The sequence below is a fragment of the Paralichthys olivaceus genome, chromosome 10, assembly GCF_024713975.1.
Source record: "Paralichthys olivaceus isolate ysfri-2021 chromosome 10, ASM2471397v2, whole genome shotgun sequence".
NCBI classification, from domain to species: domain Eukaryota; kingdom Metazoa; phylum Chordata; class Actinopteri; order Pleuronectiformes; family Paralichthyidae; genus Paralichthys; species Paralichthys olivaceus.
In genome coordinates this window covers 12,491,840-12,507,933 of record NC_091102.1, presented here as the reverse complement: position 1 = coordinate 12,507,933, position 16,094 = coordinate 12,491,840, and the positions used below count along the sequence as shown (strand labels likewise).

Genomic DNA, 16,094 nt, shown 5'->3' with positions numbered 1-16,094 from the left:
GAGAGTACATGGAGGATTTTGGTAGTGCTTAGTGGGAAATTCAGTTGACCTGTGCTCAGCCACCAGGTGGTGGTGTATACCAGTTTTTTTAGCAGCACACAAGTTGAGTGGTTTTCCAGCCTGCAGCTTTTTCTCTCCTGATGTTCTTTATGTTTTACATAGTATGTTGGCAAGTGGGAATATGATTTGGAGGTAAGATTTACACGTCATCACCTTCTGAGTGTTGTTCTATAGTTGTATTGCACCTGTCTGTCCACAATGGTGATATCCTGTGTCAGTTGTGGTCGTTAGAGTTTAAAGTGCTCTCACCGTGGTATGGCGTTTATGGTATTTCCTGTAGTGTGACTTATAGATTGTTTTTGCGTATATGGTCTGCTAAGTGACAAAGTCCTTCTCTCCCACAGAAAACACTGCTTGAAACGCCTTGTTACTTTGCATTCAATGTCAATTTAGTATTATCTGTTATCTGCGCATATCCCAACATACTTTATCTCAAGGCACTTTAAAGTGTACGGTTGAAATTTGACATCAGTTTGTACTATGAAAAAACACTAAGAGACAGTGTAGAAATAAAAAGTTAATATTAACAGGAAGAAACCTCAAACAGAGTGGACGTCTGCTTCAGCTGGTTGGATTGAAAGGAAAAGAAAAGGGAAAGAGTCCAGGACCTTATAGTTGTAATAGTCTCATTAATCACAACAGCAGCAATGATGGCATCACAGGTTAATAATGATAATGCAAATAATGACACTGAGAATATGTTGTAGGGTAATAATGATAGTCATAATGATGATAGTCATAATAATGTCATAACATTAGGATAGTGATGTGAGGGCGAGATCTTGCAGAATGAAGACATGTGCTTTTTTTCCGTCTCCATCATCATGTAACATGTAACATGTTCGCCTACACACAGTGTTTACACCGATTGGAGAGAAATTGTCATAAATAAATAAAAACTTCCCATTGTGAATGGTCCTGCTGCAGTCAGCTTAGACTCCTGCTTGAATTGGTACAGCAGAACTGCCACCATTGTTGTCATGACTACAGCAGTGTTAATATTGGATCAGAAAGCAGGACAGTGTCAGACCTTTAATAAAATAATACAAATTATTTATATTTCAGTCTTCGATCAAATGTAAAAACAGTTGTTGTTTAGCTCCTAAGTGGAAACTCAGAGACATTTTGAATCTCACAGGACAAACTCCAAATATTCTCCTGAAGCTCTTTTGACTGTAAACTCAGTACATTAGGGATCATCCAACGCAAAAGCATCTTTTATATTAACAATTAATGCCCAGAGGGTTAGAAGAGACCACAGTGAACACTGAGTTATTGAAATGTCCCATCTCTGACATGTGGACCCGACAAGGTGAGGAAGCCCAGAGGCCTTTCCATCAAGCAGTGAACAAACCCAGGGAGAAACCCTCTCCTTACACTTTGTTCTCTGGGAGCATTATGAAAAAAATGAATAATTCATCAACCAGGATCTGGTCTCTGTTGTAAACAGGACTGCTGTCAGTGGTTGAAGTTATTTTTAGCCCAGGTGTGACAGTCAGGGGCTGGATCCTGGTCGCCTACAGAGCCGTTAACGATCATCTGGTCATCAGTTTCTCTTTCACACGAATACATCTCACTTTCCACCTTCCCTCCGTCTTCATTCACAACTGTAACAGATGGCTTTTCCCTTTTTTTTCCACCTGTTGTGTAGCTTCAGCCAGAAAGACGCTGCTTCTATTGGTCCGTCTCCCACAATCACACATGAACACACCAGTTACAACCATTATTGTAGTCAGAATTCTTCAACTTCCCCACCAGCTGTTCGTCTCACTCAGGTTTACAAGTGGAATATTGTGTTAGTTTTGTAGTTTTCCAACTCAGAGTTGTCAAGTCTCATTCACAAAGATCTCTCTGCTGCCAACATGTGAGTAAGACACACGTCTACATGGTTTCCAGCTTTGAATATTTACTCTATTCAAAAATGAACAGATGTGAAGGAAAAATCTTCACATTAAAGAAAAGGTTGAATTCTTGCACTAACTTATTCAAACTGATTAGAAACTTAACATTTGAAACTTAATTTGTTCAGTTTTGATTTGAAGAAAAATGGGCAAACAGTAGTGGCCTGATCCAAGGAGGTTATGTTTTGTCAGGTATTTAGAAGGGTTACGAAAAAACTACTGGACGGATTTCTACGTAAGTGGTTGGAAGAATATTCTGTGTGTCAGGAAAGAACTTTCTATAATTTTCTTTTATTGTTTTCACTTGTCTTTATTGTGCAAATATTGGATTATGTTATTGTCTCATTTCAAATATCATTTTATTAAATATATCTGATAATATTCTTATGCATCGAGATCTATTACCTCATCTTGATTTTAGTGTTTTACATTGTGTGGCAGTAACATAAGAATGTTGTTTCACACAGTAACTTGAATTCCTAGGAAGGGTCCATGACCAAAACGTTGTGTAATGGACTAATTAAGTACTGACAGTGTGCAGGAATTCAACCTTTTCTTTCACGAGTCATGAATTTTTAAAATACAATATGCTAATGCAGCTAAATTTTCAAATTTTAATCACCTCTTATTAAACTGGAAACCTTCAGTTCGGATGGATTAATAAATGATGACTCTCGCACTCACCTTCACCACAATGTCTCCCTCTACCCCCCCGACACGCTGCAGAAGCACACCTTCCTCCACATCATCACCCAATCATGTCTGACCCTCAGCCGTCTGGAGGACGGCACCTATGGCCCCACAGTGGAGTACTGTAACAACAGTCCCATGCAGGCCTGGATCCTCCGCAACTACACACGTCTGGAGGTGGCTAAACGCCTCTACTTCAGCCCCACCGATTATGTCCTCTGAGCTCCCGTCAGCTCTGCAGGGACTGTAGGTGCTGAGGTGAGCAGGTCAGTGCAATGTAGAAGCTGGTCATCCTTTTAGCAGCTCCATAGTTGTAGCATTGTTAGAAGTGGAAGTAGAGGAGTTTGACCTGTTTGAGCTCTAACAGGCCCCAGTGTAGCTGATTGTGGTAGTATAGTGTGTGGGAGTATTTTTACCTTCGCCAAGGAGGTTCTGTTTTGATGTTTGTTTGTTTGTTAGCAGGATAACAAAAAAACTCCAGGATGGATTACCATGAGATCTTGTGGATGGATGTGATATGGCTCTTGGTGCAGATCTGAATCGGAACAGATCATGGATTTTTTTAAATCTGTCTTAAATGTTTTCAATAATTTCCCAGGGACAAGTTCATGGATCTTGATGAAAACAAAAATCTGTCATGTTTCGGACTTTAGTTACACCAGTTACACCAGTTCAGTTCATTGAAATCAAGGGGACTGTTGGACTTTGGCAGAGTTATGCATTCTCCTAGTTTTAAATTCTTTTGTTTGTGAGAGCAGATGAGTAGAGAACGTATTGTTATGATGTTGATCTTCCAGCTGTTAATCACAATGAGCATGCAGATTGTTTTAGGAAGCATTAAGTAGCTTTTACCGGTGACCTTTCAGGGAGAAGCTATAAAGACAGGGGCAGGAGCACATCAAGCAGTGACAGATGTCCCATTAAGATGGTTGTGGTGTATAAGATGCTATCCGCAAAACCTTTCGCCAGTCTTCATGCTAAATTAGATCTCATTTGACATTTATTTTCCAACATAAATATTTTATTTTAATGGGAAAACTCACTGGCTGTCCCTCGGACTGCCAGCGCTTGCTGATTGATGCCTGAGCCAGAGGAGGACGTGTTTATTTTTAGCTGATTATGTACATGCAGGGCTGATTGAAACGGGCTTGCTATTGTTTTCAAGTTCTTTTCAAGTGATCCTTCATTGTGAGGCTACCTTTCATGGTCCTGTCCACTCAGGCCACTCTCCTATTGACCTGAAGCAGCTGTGTACACTGTGTGCCATGTACACATTGTAAAACCCACTGAATCCCAGTTTCAATGCTTTTCACTGGTCCCGCTGCGCATTTACATACTTTTTTGTGAGGACAGTTTTCTGGCTCAGCGTTTCTGTCAATTTCAGGTCGGTTATTTTTCAGCTTTTTACAGTTGTAGTGCCTGTCTGTCATTTACTCTGCATCCACTTCTGCACCGCTGAGTTATCTGGAGTTTGCACCTCAAATTCTGCATTGTTATCCCCCTGACAATGAGCTATTTCACTGTAGCACGCCTCAGTTTTTGTGTCCAAGCAGGGAAAATTGTGTAAGGAGCTCCCAGGGCTGCTGGTGTGTGTCAGAGTTGCAGCAGTAAAGTGACCTGCTGTTAGATGGCCTGATTTGCTGTTCACACTCTGAGGTCCTTGTGGCATAGCCAGCACAAAGAGAGCACTCGAACAGCCGGGCAATATTGGAGTAAATGAGATTGTTGCCCCATTCTGCCTCCAGTCAAAAGAAATGTGACGTTCGTGTATTTCCCATAAAAATCAGCTCAGCACTCTAGATTTCCACAGTCGGCATAAAAATCACGTCAAACAGGAAACTGTGTGCTGCCTGGTGACGGAGAGGATAATGTTCCTCAACCGGGGTTTATGGTTTTAAAACCCTCGTCATTTAATTAGCTGGTCTCAGCTGTGCACACACTCAGCGACTTGCACCAGAGACGTTGGTTCGTTTGCTGGGAGACTGAGCTGGGAGTTTTCTGTGCCCCACAGGGAGCATGAAATAACTAGAAAATGCATTTTCTGAAGAAATTGCAGTGGAATTGCTGCTCCTGCACAAGCTGAAGCTAAACTGAGGTGCTCACTTGAATTTGTATGAAGACGCAGTTGGAGCATATGAAGAGTTGAAAATGCAGGAAATGGATGAAGAATGTAAACTGTACTATAAAAAGTTTGTAGGGTTATTGGTCATTTCAGCTCGTGAAAAGATTTTTTGCAAATTTCAGATATTTCTAATTTTACCAAATCATTTCTCAGCCTACTGTTGTGTATCACCTTCTGTGTGTGAAAAATAAATACATTCCCACATTTGAATGTGGGAATTGTATATTCAGGTTTTCCGAATATGTGATTAAGTTTTGTATTTGTGGAAATGTTTTGTCTTTGTGCAGGAATAGTTTCAGTAGATGAGCTTCTAACTTGTTGCTTGGAAACTGTAATTTCAGTGTCAGATGAAGAATCTGTGTGACTATATTATTCAAATGAGACTATGAAACCTTATTGTTAAAATTATTCCTGATCGAATTTTAATTACTCTCACAAAATATTTTTACAGTCGCAAAGACCTTCTGCAAATTCCGCCAACTTTAATTTGTAAGAGTTTCTTATTAAAAGTTTCCCTTGGAAAATCCGACTCATGGACTGAGATACAGATAGATAGCTGCTTGATCAACGTTAGGGTTTTGTGTGAAGAGTCAGAGAGGTTTGAAAACTAGTCTGTTGTTAGGCTGTGGGTCTTGTTGGTTGTGCGATCATGACTGAGGGGAATGTTTCTTCTTTCTGTGCAGTTTCTTATCTTTAGTCTCTTTTTCTGTCATGTAAGCACTTTCTCCACTCAGGTCACACCAGCATGTAACTCACTATTAACAGATCACTGTCTGTCTCCAGGTTTGTGGTCAGTGATATTCTGCCAATGAGATCCTGGCATCCACTTCTCACCTAAATTATGGACGACAACAAAAACACAATGGTGGCGTACCACTGAAGAGGCAATGGAGTCCGTCTTGCAGTGTGTTGGTTGCTGCAGCAGTAGTCTGCACACTCACATCTACTCCTCTTCATCATGTCGTCCGTCACACATCCCCAGATCACAGCAAAGCCTTAAACTTGGCCCAGGCTCTTATATCCTATGTGCACAAAGATATTTGCTGCCTGGCACAAGTACATTTGACAGCGTCAGAGTTTTCGAGTTTTCCTTCTTATCAGAGATACAGTGATATTAATTAGATTGAGACGAGGATTTACTTGCTATGAACTGAATCAAAGGCCAAAACGCTGCCAGAGCGCTTTTATTAAAGAGGATTTACTCGGCTTTGTGGTAGTTAATTATTGTTATACTGTTTCAATACATCAAAATCAAGTAAACTTAGTTGAATCAGTGTGAAAGTCTGTTTATTTAATGGAATACATAATTAACACTTTTGATTTGGTTTCAATGTCGGACTAAACGTAGATTCAATAATTCAGCTTGATGACACTTTTTTTTATCACATTTTGTCATTCTTATTGATTTTGTCGCTTGATTATTGCTCAAATGTTTTTGTGGCATGCGTCGATTGGTTTAAAGTTGGTTCATGGCAATGACTCAGAGAATTGACCCTAAAATCTAAAAAATTGATGATCCATGCTGCCACCTCACAAAAAGATCAGGCAATCTGTCGCATAAAACATGGCACTGCAGCACGAGGACAAATTTAACACGCTAGACTGTTGTGTGCACAGACGCCACAACTGTGCCCAGAGTAGCACACACAAGGACGGAGAAAACTGTATTACTTGTCAAATAGCTGAGAAAATTCTGAATAGCTGAAAGTCTTGTGATTTGTCTCTAGTTGAATGTTACCTAAAATAGCTGGATTTCAAAGCGGTGACATTTTAGGACAAGTTGAACACTTGGTCCCTTCATTTCAATCGGACAGAAAGTTTGAATATTTCAAATCGTATATAAAACCTGAAAGCATCTGATAACTGGAGGGAGAAGTGTCGAGCTGCTCTGTTATTTTTGATCTAGTTTTTTGGCAGGTGTGTGAGGTCAAACTCCACCTGCTTTCTTTGTTCTAGGTTTGTTTGTACTAATGTGCACTGTAGGGCAGTCTGTAATGTGTACTTCAGAAAAGGTGTGTGTGTGCACATCCTTGTATCCAGGCAGTGAATGTCAGACCCTTGTGTTTTATAGCTTAAGCTCAAACATGGCCCGAGCGTCTCTGCGTGCTCATTAGTCTGAATAGCCTCTGTCAACAATCAAAGCCTAATCTCGTTTTAATGAAGAATCTCGGCCACACGATCAAATATTCATGCCAGTTTTAACGCCACATCTTCTTTCATGTTTGTTCCATTGTTCACTTTGACAAGGACTCCTGATAACAGGGTGCAAATTGCTGATCTGGAGGTTCTCGCCTTTTGTGATGAGTTATCATGCAGATGTTTTCTCTCCAGAACCCTGATATTTACATACAGCATTTATAGAGATGTTCCAATACCAATATCAGCCTGCCTCCAAAACTGGTGAAAATTAGTCGAGTACGATGTGATAGTGATATATTATGATAACACGTCTTTCAACTGTATTAGTTTCGCCCATTAAAAACTGCAACTTTCTTTTCCCAGAGATTTTTGCTGCTCCAAAACAGCAGTTGTGCCCCAATGCCACTGGCAAGTACTGTTTTTAAGAAGTGATTATCAGAGCGAGCTAAAATGTGAGTAATTGGGCAATATTTCAAGCTAGAATGTACCACGAATAAAACGGTGATGTGTACTTAATGCAAGGCTTGTTTCAAGGGATGGCACAAGTTTTGCCAATTGCAAACCCAGCAAAAGCAATCATCACTTCCACACAGGGTTAGTAACATAAAGCAATTTTTTTTAAATGCACTGATGAAGGAATTGGTATTGGGAAGAGAAAAATGGTATCTGAACTCGGTGGTTTTTCTTAGCACTGTGGCACCTGACATAATTTCCCCCAAATCCTCACACAGCGACGTTTTCCCTCGCTGAGACACTTCTCCAAGTCGTCTACAACTGCATGTGATCATTAGGACAAGGAAAGCAGCTAAAGTGTGGAAGGAAATTGCAGAAGCATGTTCCTTCCTTGGGAATGAGCATAAATGGTTAATCAAGGCCATTGAGAGCTTCCTTCCCGTTGTTAGTCTGGGTTTTTTTTTTATCTCTGGAGCCCCTGTGGCAGATAGCCTCAGATGCCTGTTCAACATGCACATGTGGTACTTGAGTTCATCTCATCATGACAGGTATGTTTTTCCAGTCTGGACATTTTAAAAGGGATTGTTCTGTGTCCTGGCTTTCCTGGGTTATGTGATTGAACATGACTGAAAATGGAGAGGGGGCATTGTGTGGAGTGGAGCAGGAGATAAATGTGAGCTCATGTTGTCATGAGGACAGTTTGTCACTGCAGAATAAACAGGAAAGCTCTGGCATAGCTGAGCTCATATTTATTCATTATTGTTTATACTGCTGAAACAATGAAAGGATGAGTTGATGTGTCCATCAACTGAAAATGAATCAACTCACATTGTGATGAGCAACACTAAACTACTGATGAGACAAAACGGAGTCCTTTTCTCAGCAGATCTTTTTGACTTGTTAGTCAAATAACTTTTACAATATAACATGATGATTGAGCCAGAACGTCCAATACCAGGTGTCCAATTCTGGTTTGTTTGTAGTCCAGAAGTAACCATCTTAGTCTGAGCGGGTGGTGGAGCCTAACAGACAGCTTGTAGTGATTGATCAAAATGTTGACTGACGTTCAAAATCAAGTGAAAGATCATTTTCTTAAACACTTCTTGTCTTGTCATTTCCGAAGTGGCTTCATTTTTTGTACCTGAAGTCTGCGTCCATTTTTTATTTACAGTCTATGGCCACAATGGTATAAATATGATGGTATTACATGTATTGTTTTGGTTGTATTTCCCCTTAATAAGGTTAACTGTGTCTTTTAACGTCTTGTTTTTGCTGCAAAATGAACAGATTTTTAAAAATCTCCAGAAGGTTAAGAAAACCTAGAAGCTATTCATCCATTTATATTGTGAGCTGCTTCACTTTTGTTTGAATGTTGCCTCTTTTTTAACCTTTCACTCTGGTGAAATAAGAACTGAATCATTTGAAAACTTTTCTGTATTGACATTTTTTTTTTCTAAATTCTTATTTTAATTTTTTATTATATTGATATTTTGAAGCCACTGATGCTCAAAAGTTGTTCCCAAAGAAATCCTTCCTATTCATTGGCACAGTCTCCACCAACAGGAGCCCTGGTTGTCCAGGCTGCCTCACAGTATGCTGTGTGACAAGGGGCAGGAGTATTTCTTTCTCGTCTGGAACATCCTGTCCTCTGGAAACGCAGCACCTATTGCTTTTTCTGCTGCAGCTACAGTTACTTAGTAACAAACTGGGTTGTAAGTTGTTTTTGTGACATACAGTCACTGATGTGAGTTGAGGAAAGTTATTACAACATCAAATAAAACTCAGTGTATTTAACTTGCATTTGTATCATGTCTGTACATTCATTTATACATCTGTGTAATTGCCTGTGTCTTTGTCCGTCTCTCTCCAGCGACTCACCCTGCTGCACGTGAACAGCAACCAGTGTTTGGACATGCCATCTGAAGAGGACAAGATGGTCCCCACCCTGAGAGACTGCAACGGCAGCCGCTCTCAGCAGTGGCTGCTACGAAACATGACCCTTAACGTCTGATCCCTCACCTCTCTGACTCCACCTTTCTACTCTCATCCTAACCAGTCCCAGCTCCACAGCCTCACCGGGTGGCTCACACACATCATATGCATCTTCCTGTTGCAGCTTTCCGCTTCAATACGAATGATCCAGGCAGCAGCAGCAGCAGCTTTGGCTTCCATTGTGGACGTTTCTCCTTTTACAGTTTGCCACAGAAGCTGCACCTGACATTCAGGAGAAATGATGAGCTTGAGCTCGTCCAGTCTGAGCTGGGAGATCGATGTGTGAGGTCTGTGCATGGAGAACACTGATATCGTTCACGCTGTGGATGCACGGCTGTTAGCCGTGCATCCACACTGTGCTCCTAAGACTGCTTATTAGCTGCTGGACAAACAATTCAACAGCAGAGCTTCTATAAGAAGAATGTTGCAAGGCTCTGCCGTGGTGTGTAGTGTAACATGCAGTGCATCGACTGTAGGTACAATCATAGGAGAGGATTGTTATAGCTGAAATAAATGGAAAGAGCTGGTGATTGTAGAGCCTACAACACTGGATTGTTCTCATCACTGTTGGTGTAAGGGAACTAAAGATATGGTACTGAAGCGATTGTGTATTTTTTTCAGTCAACATATTTCTTGAAACTTTGTCTTAAGCTTCCAGCCACTGGTTGGATGGTTCCCATGGTAATGGTTGACTGATCTTTAGTGTTAGTGGGGAGACGCACTTTCATGGTGTGTCGATGACTACATGACGACATGAGTAACCTACTATCATTACTGTAGCATTAGCTAGCAGCCGTTAGCAATTTAAGATACAGCATTAAATATTTGGGAGGACCACAAAATGCTTATTGTTCATGTTACTTCGACAGACCTTCCTTCCTCCATGGGTCATTTGTGGAATTGGTACAATGTCGAAACAACAATGCAACTCAGACTTAATTACATAATAACGTATGACTCAAATTTCAAGCACTAGCATTGTTGTCCTGTAACTCCATGTCCCCTGGGTAACAGTAACACCAATACTGTCAATAACTTTAATAATAAATTCATAACTTTTGTTTTCTTTTTTGGTAATTAATAGTTTTATCAAATAAATGGAAAAGTCTCAGAAGAAACAAACACTAGTGATAAACTATATCTTCAGATTTTCTTAAAAACTAACAAAAGAAAAAAACATATACAGCGTTTTGTAAGTATACCCTTCCGTTTTTTGTTTAAGAATTGTTACCGCAAATGTATCCTGGTATTTCTGTACTGCACCTTCCTTTCTGCAATTGGCTGATTTATTGGTCAGGCTCTAGTTGTTGAAGTGGTTTTCTTGAGAGGCTGGAATAAAAATAATGATTTCAAACCATCATCTATAGAAAATGAATACAAGACAAGAGTACAGCTATAACATCGCCCCCCCCCCCCCCCTTGAAGGAATTAAATAAATGGCTGCAGGAAAGGATGAAGCAAGTAATCATCACTCTGCTCCGTCTATGATTGATTTTGAATGGCTTTAAGAGTTTTCTCTAAACGATAACACCTGATAACACCTGTACTGAAGTAAGATTAAATGCACTGTTTTATCATAAGAACATACTCACTTAAAAAAAACAACTTTATCAGGTCCTACAAGATTTCCACCTCTTTCCCTAAGACATTGCTCACTTCATTTTAAAAATGTTAAGATATCAGGACGTCTTGGAGCTGAATAATTTCGTGTGCCTTTAGAAATTTGTTTTTTATTTGGTTTATTGGTTTTTAGATGGTTTAATTATTTAGTTGTTGAAAAAGGAGACTGTTGAGTCTGTTTTCATTTGAGATGAAATACTACACCATATTGATGTCATATCTCATGAATTTATCACTTCCATATGAATACTTGATCAAGCGTCTAGTTACCCATTAATAGTTAAGCAGGTCAGTATTCAGTATATAGATATTCACCCATTGCCCAAGCAAATGTGACTGGTACACTGCATTACTGTCTGAGATCAACACATTCTGTTGTTCATGTTGACATGTTTTTATCACCATTGCTGTTGTTGTACATACAGAACCAATTATTTTTCTAAGATGCTGTAAAACTTGAACACTCCTCAGAGAAAAAGGCATTGAATGCTGACAAGATCATGAGGTTTTGCAATGTTTTATTTGGAATTGAGGTAATAAAAACCAGTGCTTACCATGGGTTTTGAAATTGCAGTGTGTTTTGGAAATCATCATTGGTCCCATGAAACCAATCTTCACACTACCTAAAGGACCTGGGGCGAGCGTACATGAGGGAGCAACTAATGGTGAAATACTATCAATGCTGCTTGAATACTGAATCCTCGCCAAGTGCCTGCTTGGCATTCAGACTAAATTTCAATCACCTCTTTTGCATTATGCGCAAACATTTATTGTTTTTCATTATCTCGAAGTGCATGGTGTTAAAAAAAGGAATGTAATGTTTCAATGTTCTGTTCGCAAAATGATAGTGTTACCTGTTTGTACATTTTGCCTTTTTTGTAGAAAAAAAATAAAACTTCGACTGAACATAGAATTTGCATTAATTTCAGTGTGAAGCAACTGAGGGAAATGCGAACACGAGCACACACCCCCCACCCATCAGTTGTTTAATAAACCTTTCTCTTGAAGCTTTCAGGAGCATCTCATTACCAGGCTCCATTCTGTGTGTGGGCTTTTACAGGTGCTGTTTTGTATCCTTTTTTCCGTGGTGACTATTCGGAGACGACAGGTGAACATGCCACTCACACTGCATGTTACCTTCCTCTTCTGTCCAGCATGTGCAAAAGCATCTTCCATGGTCACCTGATGAAGGTACTTCTGAATCGACTCATTATCTCTGCACATTTGACATTTGACCTGACAGGAGACTCTGGCTTTGTCAAAATCTAGGAAGGAAAATGAAGGAAAGCTACAAGGTTAATGTAGGGCAATGCAGACAGAGACTGGGGAATACTCAACATTGTAACTATCTTATGGCTGAAACTAATGATTACTGTCACTATCAATCCTTTTTTCGCTGTATTGATTTATGACTAAGTCAACATTTAAAAAAATGAGTAAATTCCCTGATTATTTCACAATCTTACATGGGTTGTTATGACCAGTCATAATATTTGATTTGCATTGATATGGAATAGAAGATATTTAGACATTTAGCATTTGCAATTACTTAAACCATTCGATTTGATTGGAAATCAATATTGTTGATTAGTTGATCGACTGCTTTGGGAAGAGAAGATCAATACCACTCTCATGACCATATTGTAAATTAGAAGCTACAATGACTAATGAGCTAGCTTAGATAAGCATTGACTCTGGACGCTTCCCTTTATATTAGATTTGTCTACGAAAACCAAAATGTACCATTTCTAGGTGATTATACTGAATGTGTGCTGAATGGCTTTAACTGACTTTTTTTTGGGTGGTTTAATAGGTTATTATGTGCAGAGTTATTTCTCGACTGGTTGCCAGAGATGTCGCTGCTCCAAGCCAAAACATAGTCCGGCTCATAACCTCTACAGATAGTTCTTTATTCATGTTATTTGTGAGCTGCACAGATGATGCCAGTGTAGCTGGTTTTTGACTCTTTTGGACACGGCCACGCTGGTTGTTTCCCCGTTTTCAGTCTTAGCTTGATAATTAATCGACATATACTGTATGAGGGTGGCAGCAACCTTCTCAATAACTCTTGGCAAGAAAGCAAATGTGCAAATGTCCTGAAAAGGCTTAATGTTAATGATGAATATTAAATAGCTTGGACTTTTAATCCCATTAAACAAAGAAAAAACTGTTATTGCAAATATTAATAAATGCAAGGAAGGCACTTTGCATTCAACAGACTGTTCTCTATTTAACAACACTAATGCTCCAACTGCAAATGTACATTTTAATTCCCTCCTCTCAAGCTCTGGAGTGTTTGTTGACCTCTCTAAGGTAACCACTGCGCTGGTATTAATGGGTGTCTTTGTGGAGCTGACAACACATCAGCGGCTCACCACATTCTCAGCAGGGGCCCTGTGGGGACGTGCTGTTGTTTCAGACAGCCTCACACCTGTAGGAAGCCAAGCCCAGGCTGGTTAACTGGGCCTGTGAGGATAAGATAGAGGGTCTGCGGCCAGGCCAGGGGAGTCCATTAAGGGGTGAGATGCTGTAAAATAATGGCCCTAATGGAGGCTTTATCTGTAGCTATCTGTGGCTCGCTGTGGCTCTCTAAGGTCGAACAAGATCAGAACTTCTCACCATGGGCACTGCACAGCTCTCAACTACATAAAGCATAAGCTCATTAAATCTCAGGGAATACAAAACTAAACCCATGTTGAGAAACCCTGGATCATATTACACCATAGGTCCTATATTTTCTTCAGTTAACCCATTCTATTCTTGACGCTGTGTTCCTGTAGTTCAGCCTCAAATGTTACAAGTGTTTGAGTGATGCACTAAAATCTGTGCATATAAAAGCTTTGCACTCAGTTGACGGTTTATTAGGAAAACCAAGCTCAAGCTCCTGAACTGAAGTGATAATTTAACTGATCATTTTGGAGTCTGGAATAAGTAGAGATGCTGAACTGCATCATATATTGTGGACTGGTGAAATGCTGTAGCACTGATTTATCTACATAGCTAAGTGCAAACAATGAACCTACCACAACTCATTTAAAGGTCGTCCCACCCATAGGTGCTCAAATGGGTGCTAGGGCATTTGCTATTTAAACAAAGTGGGTGCTTTACAGGAAAATGTCAACACTGTTAGTTTGAAACTAAAGACACTTGCATGGTGACTGACGCCCCTTTGCCCTAAGCCTGGCGGCCCTAAGGGTAAACCCAGGCAATGTGAATTGTCCTCAAGTTCCTTTTTTATATCACAACAGAAGCTCACGTTTGCATTTGTCTGATGCTCGTATCCAGAGCAGCTCTCAAGGACACTGCAGCAGGAATTGAACCTCTTTCCTTCTGGTTATAGAATTGTCTCTCTAACCTGTTTCCATTAGACCATTATGACGAGACGATCTCAACACTTTCGTGCCTCGACTTCAAATAAGACGCTTTACCTTCTTATGCCCTATCTCTCCAAGTATCTCCCATGTGTTTGATTGTATACCGGTTTGCCTGTCTGGCCTGCTCAATATATGTGGTTCCATCCGCTAAGTGAATCCAATAATAGGCACAGGCAGAGTGGGGGAGAGAGAGGGGGGATAATCAACCCTCTGGATGTGCCTTTCCTTCTCACTCGAGACCAGAGAAGAAATCCTGCACTTAATTGTTGAGGGGACCTGAAGTTCCAGAGCGCCCGCACTGAAAAGCAGCTTTAATTAGACATGGACTGAGGCCATTATCTCAGTGGGGCTCAGATCCATTGCCACAGGAGGCACATACCCCACCACAAACACAGAGAATAATGTACAGTCTTTAAATGTGTAGCCAGCCTAGGGATTTAAGGGAGACATTTCTGATGTATGCTTGCAATCTCTTGAGTAATTTTTATTGATTTGCAGGGAGGAAGTGGCTCTAACAAGCTTCTCCTATGTGATAATCTCCTTTTAGATACGAAAGCAGTGATTAGGAGGGGGGGCCCTGCTGCTTTCAGCAGTAATTGTGTAGTAATCAATCATCAATCTCCAGGAGCTGTCCCACAAAACACTCCTGTTTGGATGCTATTTTTGACCACAGCATCAACTAATAAAGTCTCATTTCAACTGGGGGAAAGGCTGAAGCAGAACAATATTTCTATTTGCTTTTTAAGTGCACCTATAAAGGATTGAATAAACAACAATTCATCAAGGATAATGTGGCTATAAGAGCTAACATTCTCATTCCCAGATGTTATTTGCCTCCACAGAGGATTCGGTTTGTGTTTAAATGCTGTTGCTTCTTTCAGTCACTTGCAAAACGTCTGTAATTTTCCTCAATCACCACAAGATGCTGATTATTTCATATGTCCCCCCCGAAAGCTCCATATTTTGACCCAGTTGCTGCACCCCCCCCCATGGAATGACTGGTTTAGAGATGCAGCTTTGCTCATTCACCACATGGTTTCACATTTCATGCCAAGTATGTAGTACGACCCTGTTAGTGCTTCAGCCTCCACCGAGCATCGTTCACATCCTTCAGATCATGTTAAGACCCTGTCTCCGCAGGGAGAGAAATCATAGCCCATGTCTTTCACGAGAGGGGGATTGTTTGCTTAAAATACAAAAATCAATATCGGAGCAGAAAAATATGATTACAAGGGTTTTCTTTTTTGTGAGGAAGGGGCAAATGTGTAGAGAGTGGGTGAGAAGAACAAATCCATCAAAACCAACATGGCTCCCTCCCTGATCTGTCTCTGATTGTAGAGATTATAAGGGAAGATGGAAAATTAGAGGAGATTGTCTGAAGTGATTGGCTGATCTTCTTGGAAAATGACCTCAAGTGCCATCCAGGCTGATCCAGAGAGGAGGTCGAATGCATCTTGTGTCCTACATTGGTCTGATTAGATTTATAAATCAATTGCATCCCCGCCCGACCATCAGCCGTTGCCTGGGCTATTTTTATGAGATGGGTTATAGAAAAAAGATCATCAAAGTTTACTGATCATTGACAAACAGAATTTTGATGGGGCCTGTTGCAAGAAAGGCCAACCACATTACACTGGGTAATGATGGTGATGACAGAGTTTTATTGAGGAAAAGGCTGTTGATTTTTTTTTTAATGGTGATTAAGAAAAATAACTTTAAAGGGATGAAAAGTGCAGCCTTTCT

General features: G+C 40.3%; 1 protein-coding gene across 6 annotated transcripts in view; it reads left to right on the top strand.

Annotated features, from left to right (window-relative positions):
- The window catches only part of galnt13 (polypeptide N-acetylgalactosaminyltransferase 13), a 37,241-nt gene extending 25,239 nt beyond the window's left edge, over nucleotides 1-12,002 (top strand). For 2 of the 6 annotated variants that reach the window (XM_069533161.1, XM_069533165.1), the window contains 3 exons: nucleotides 163-192; nucleotides 2,688-2,917; nucleotides 9,236-9,374. In XM_069533161.1, coding sequence (XP_069389262.1) covers nucleotides 163-192; nucleotides 2,688-2,873 — 216 coding nt within the window. In that variant the 3' untranslated portion in view covers nucleotides 2,874-2,917; nucleotides 9,236-9,374. The other 4 variants (XM_069533163.1, XM_069533164.1, XM_020090295.2 and 1 more) reach the window with 4 other exon arrangements.
- Nucleotides 12,003-16,094: the final 4,092 nt, after the last annotated feature.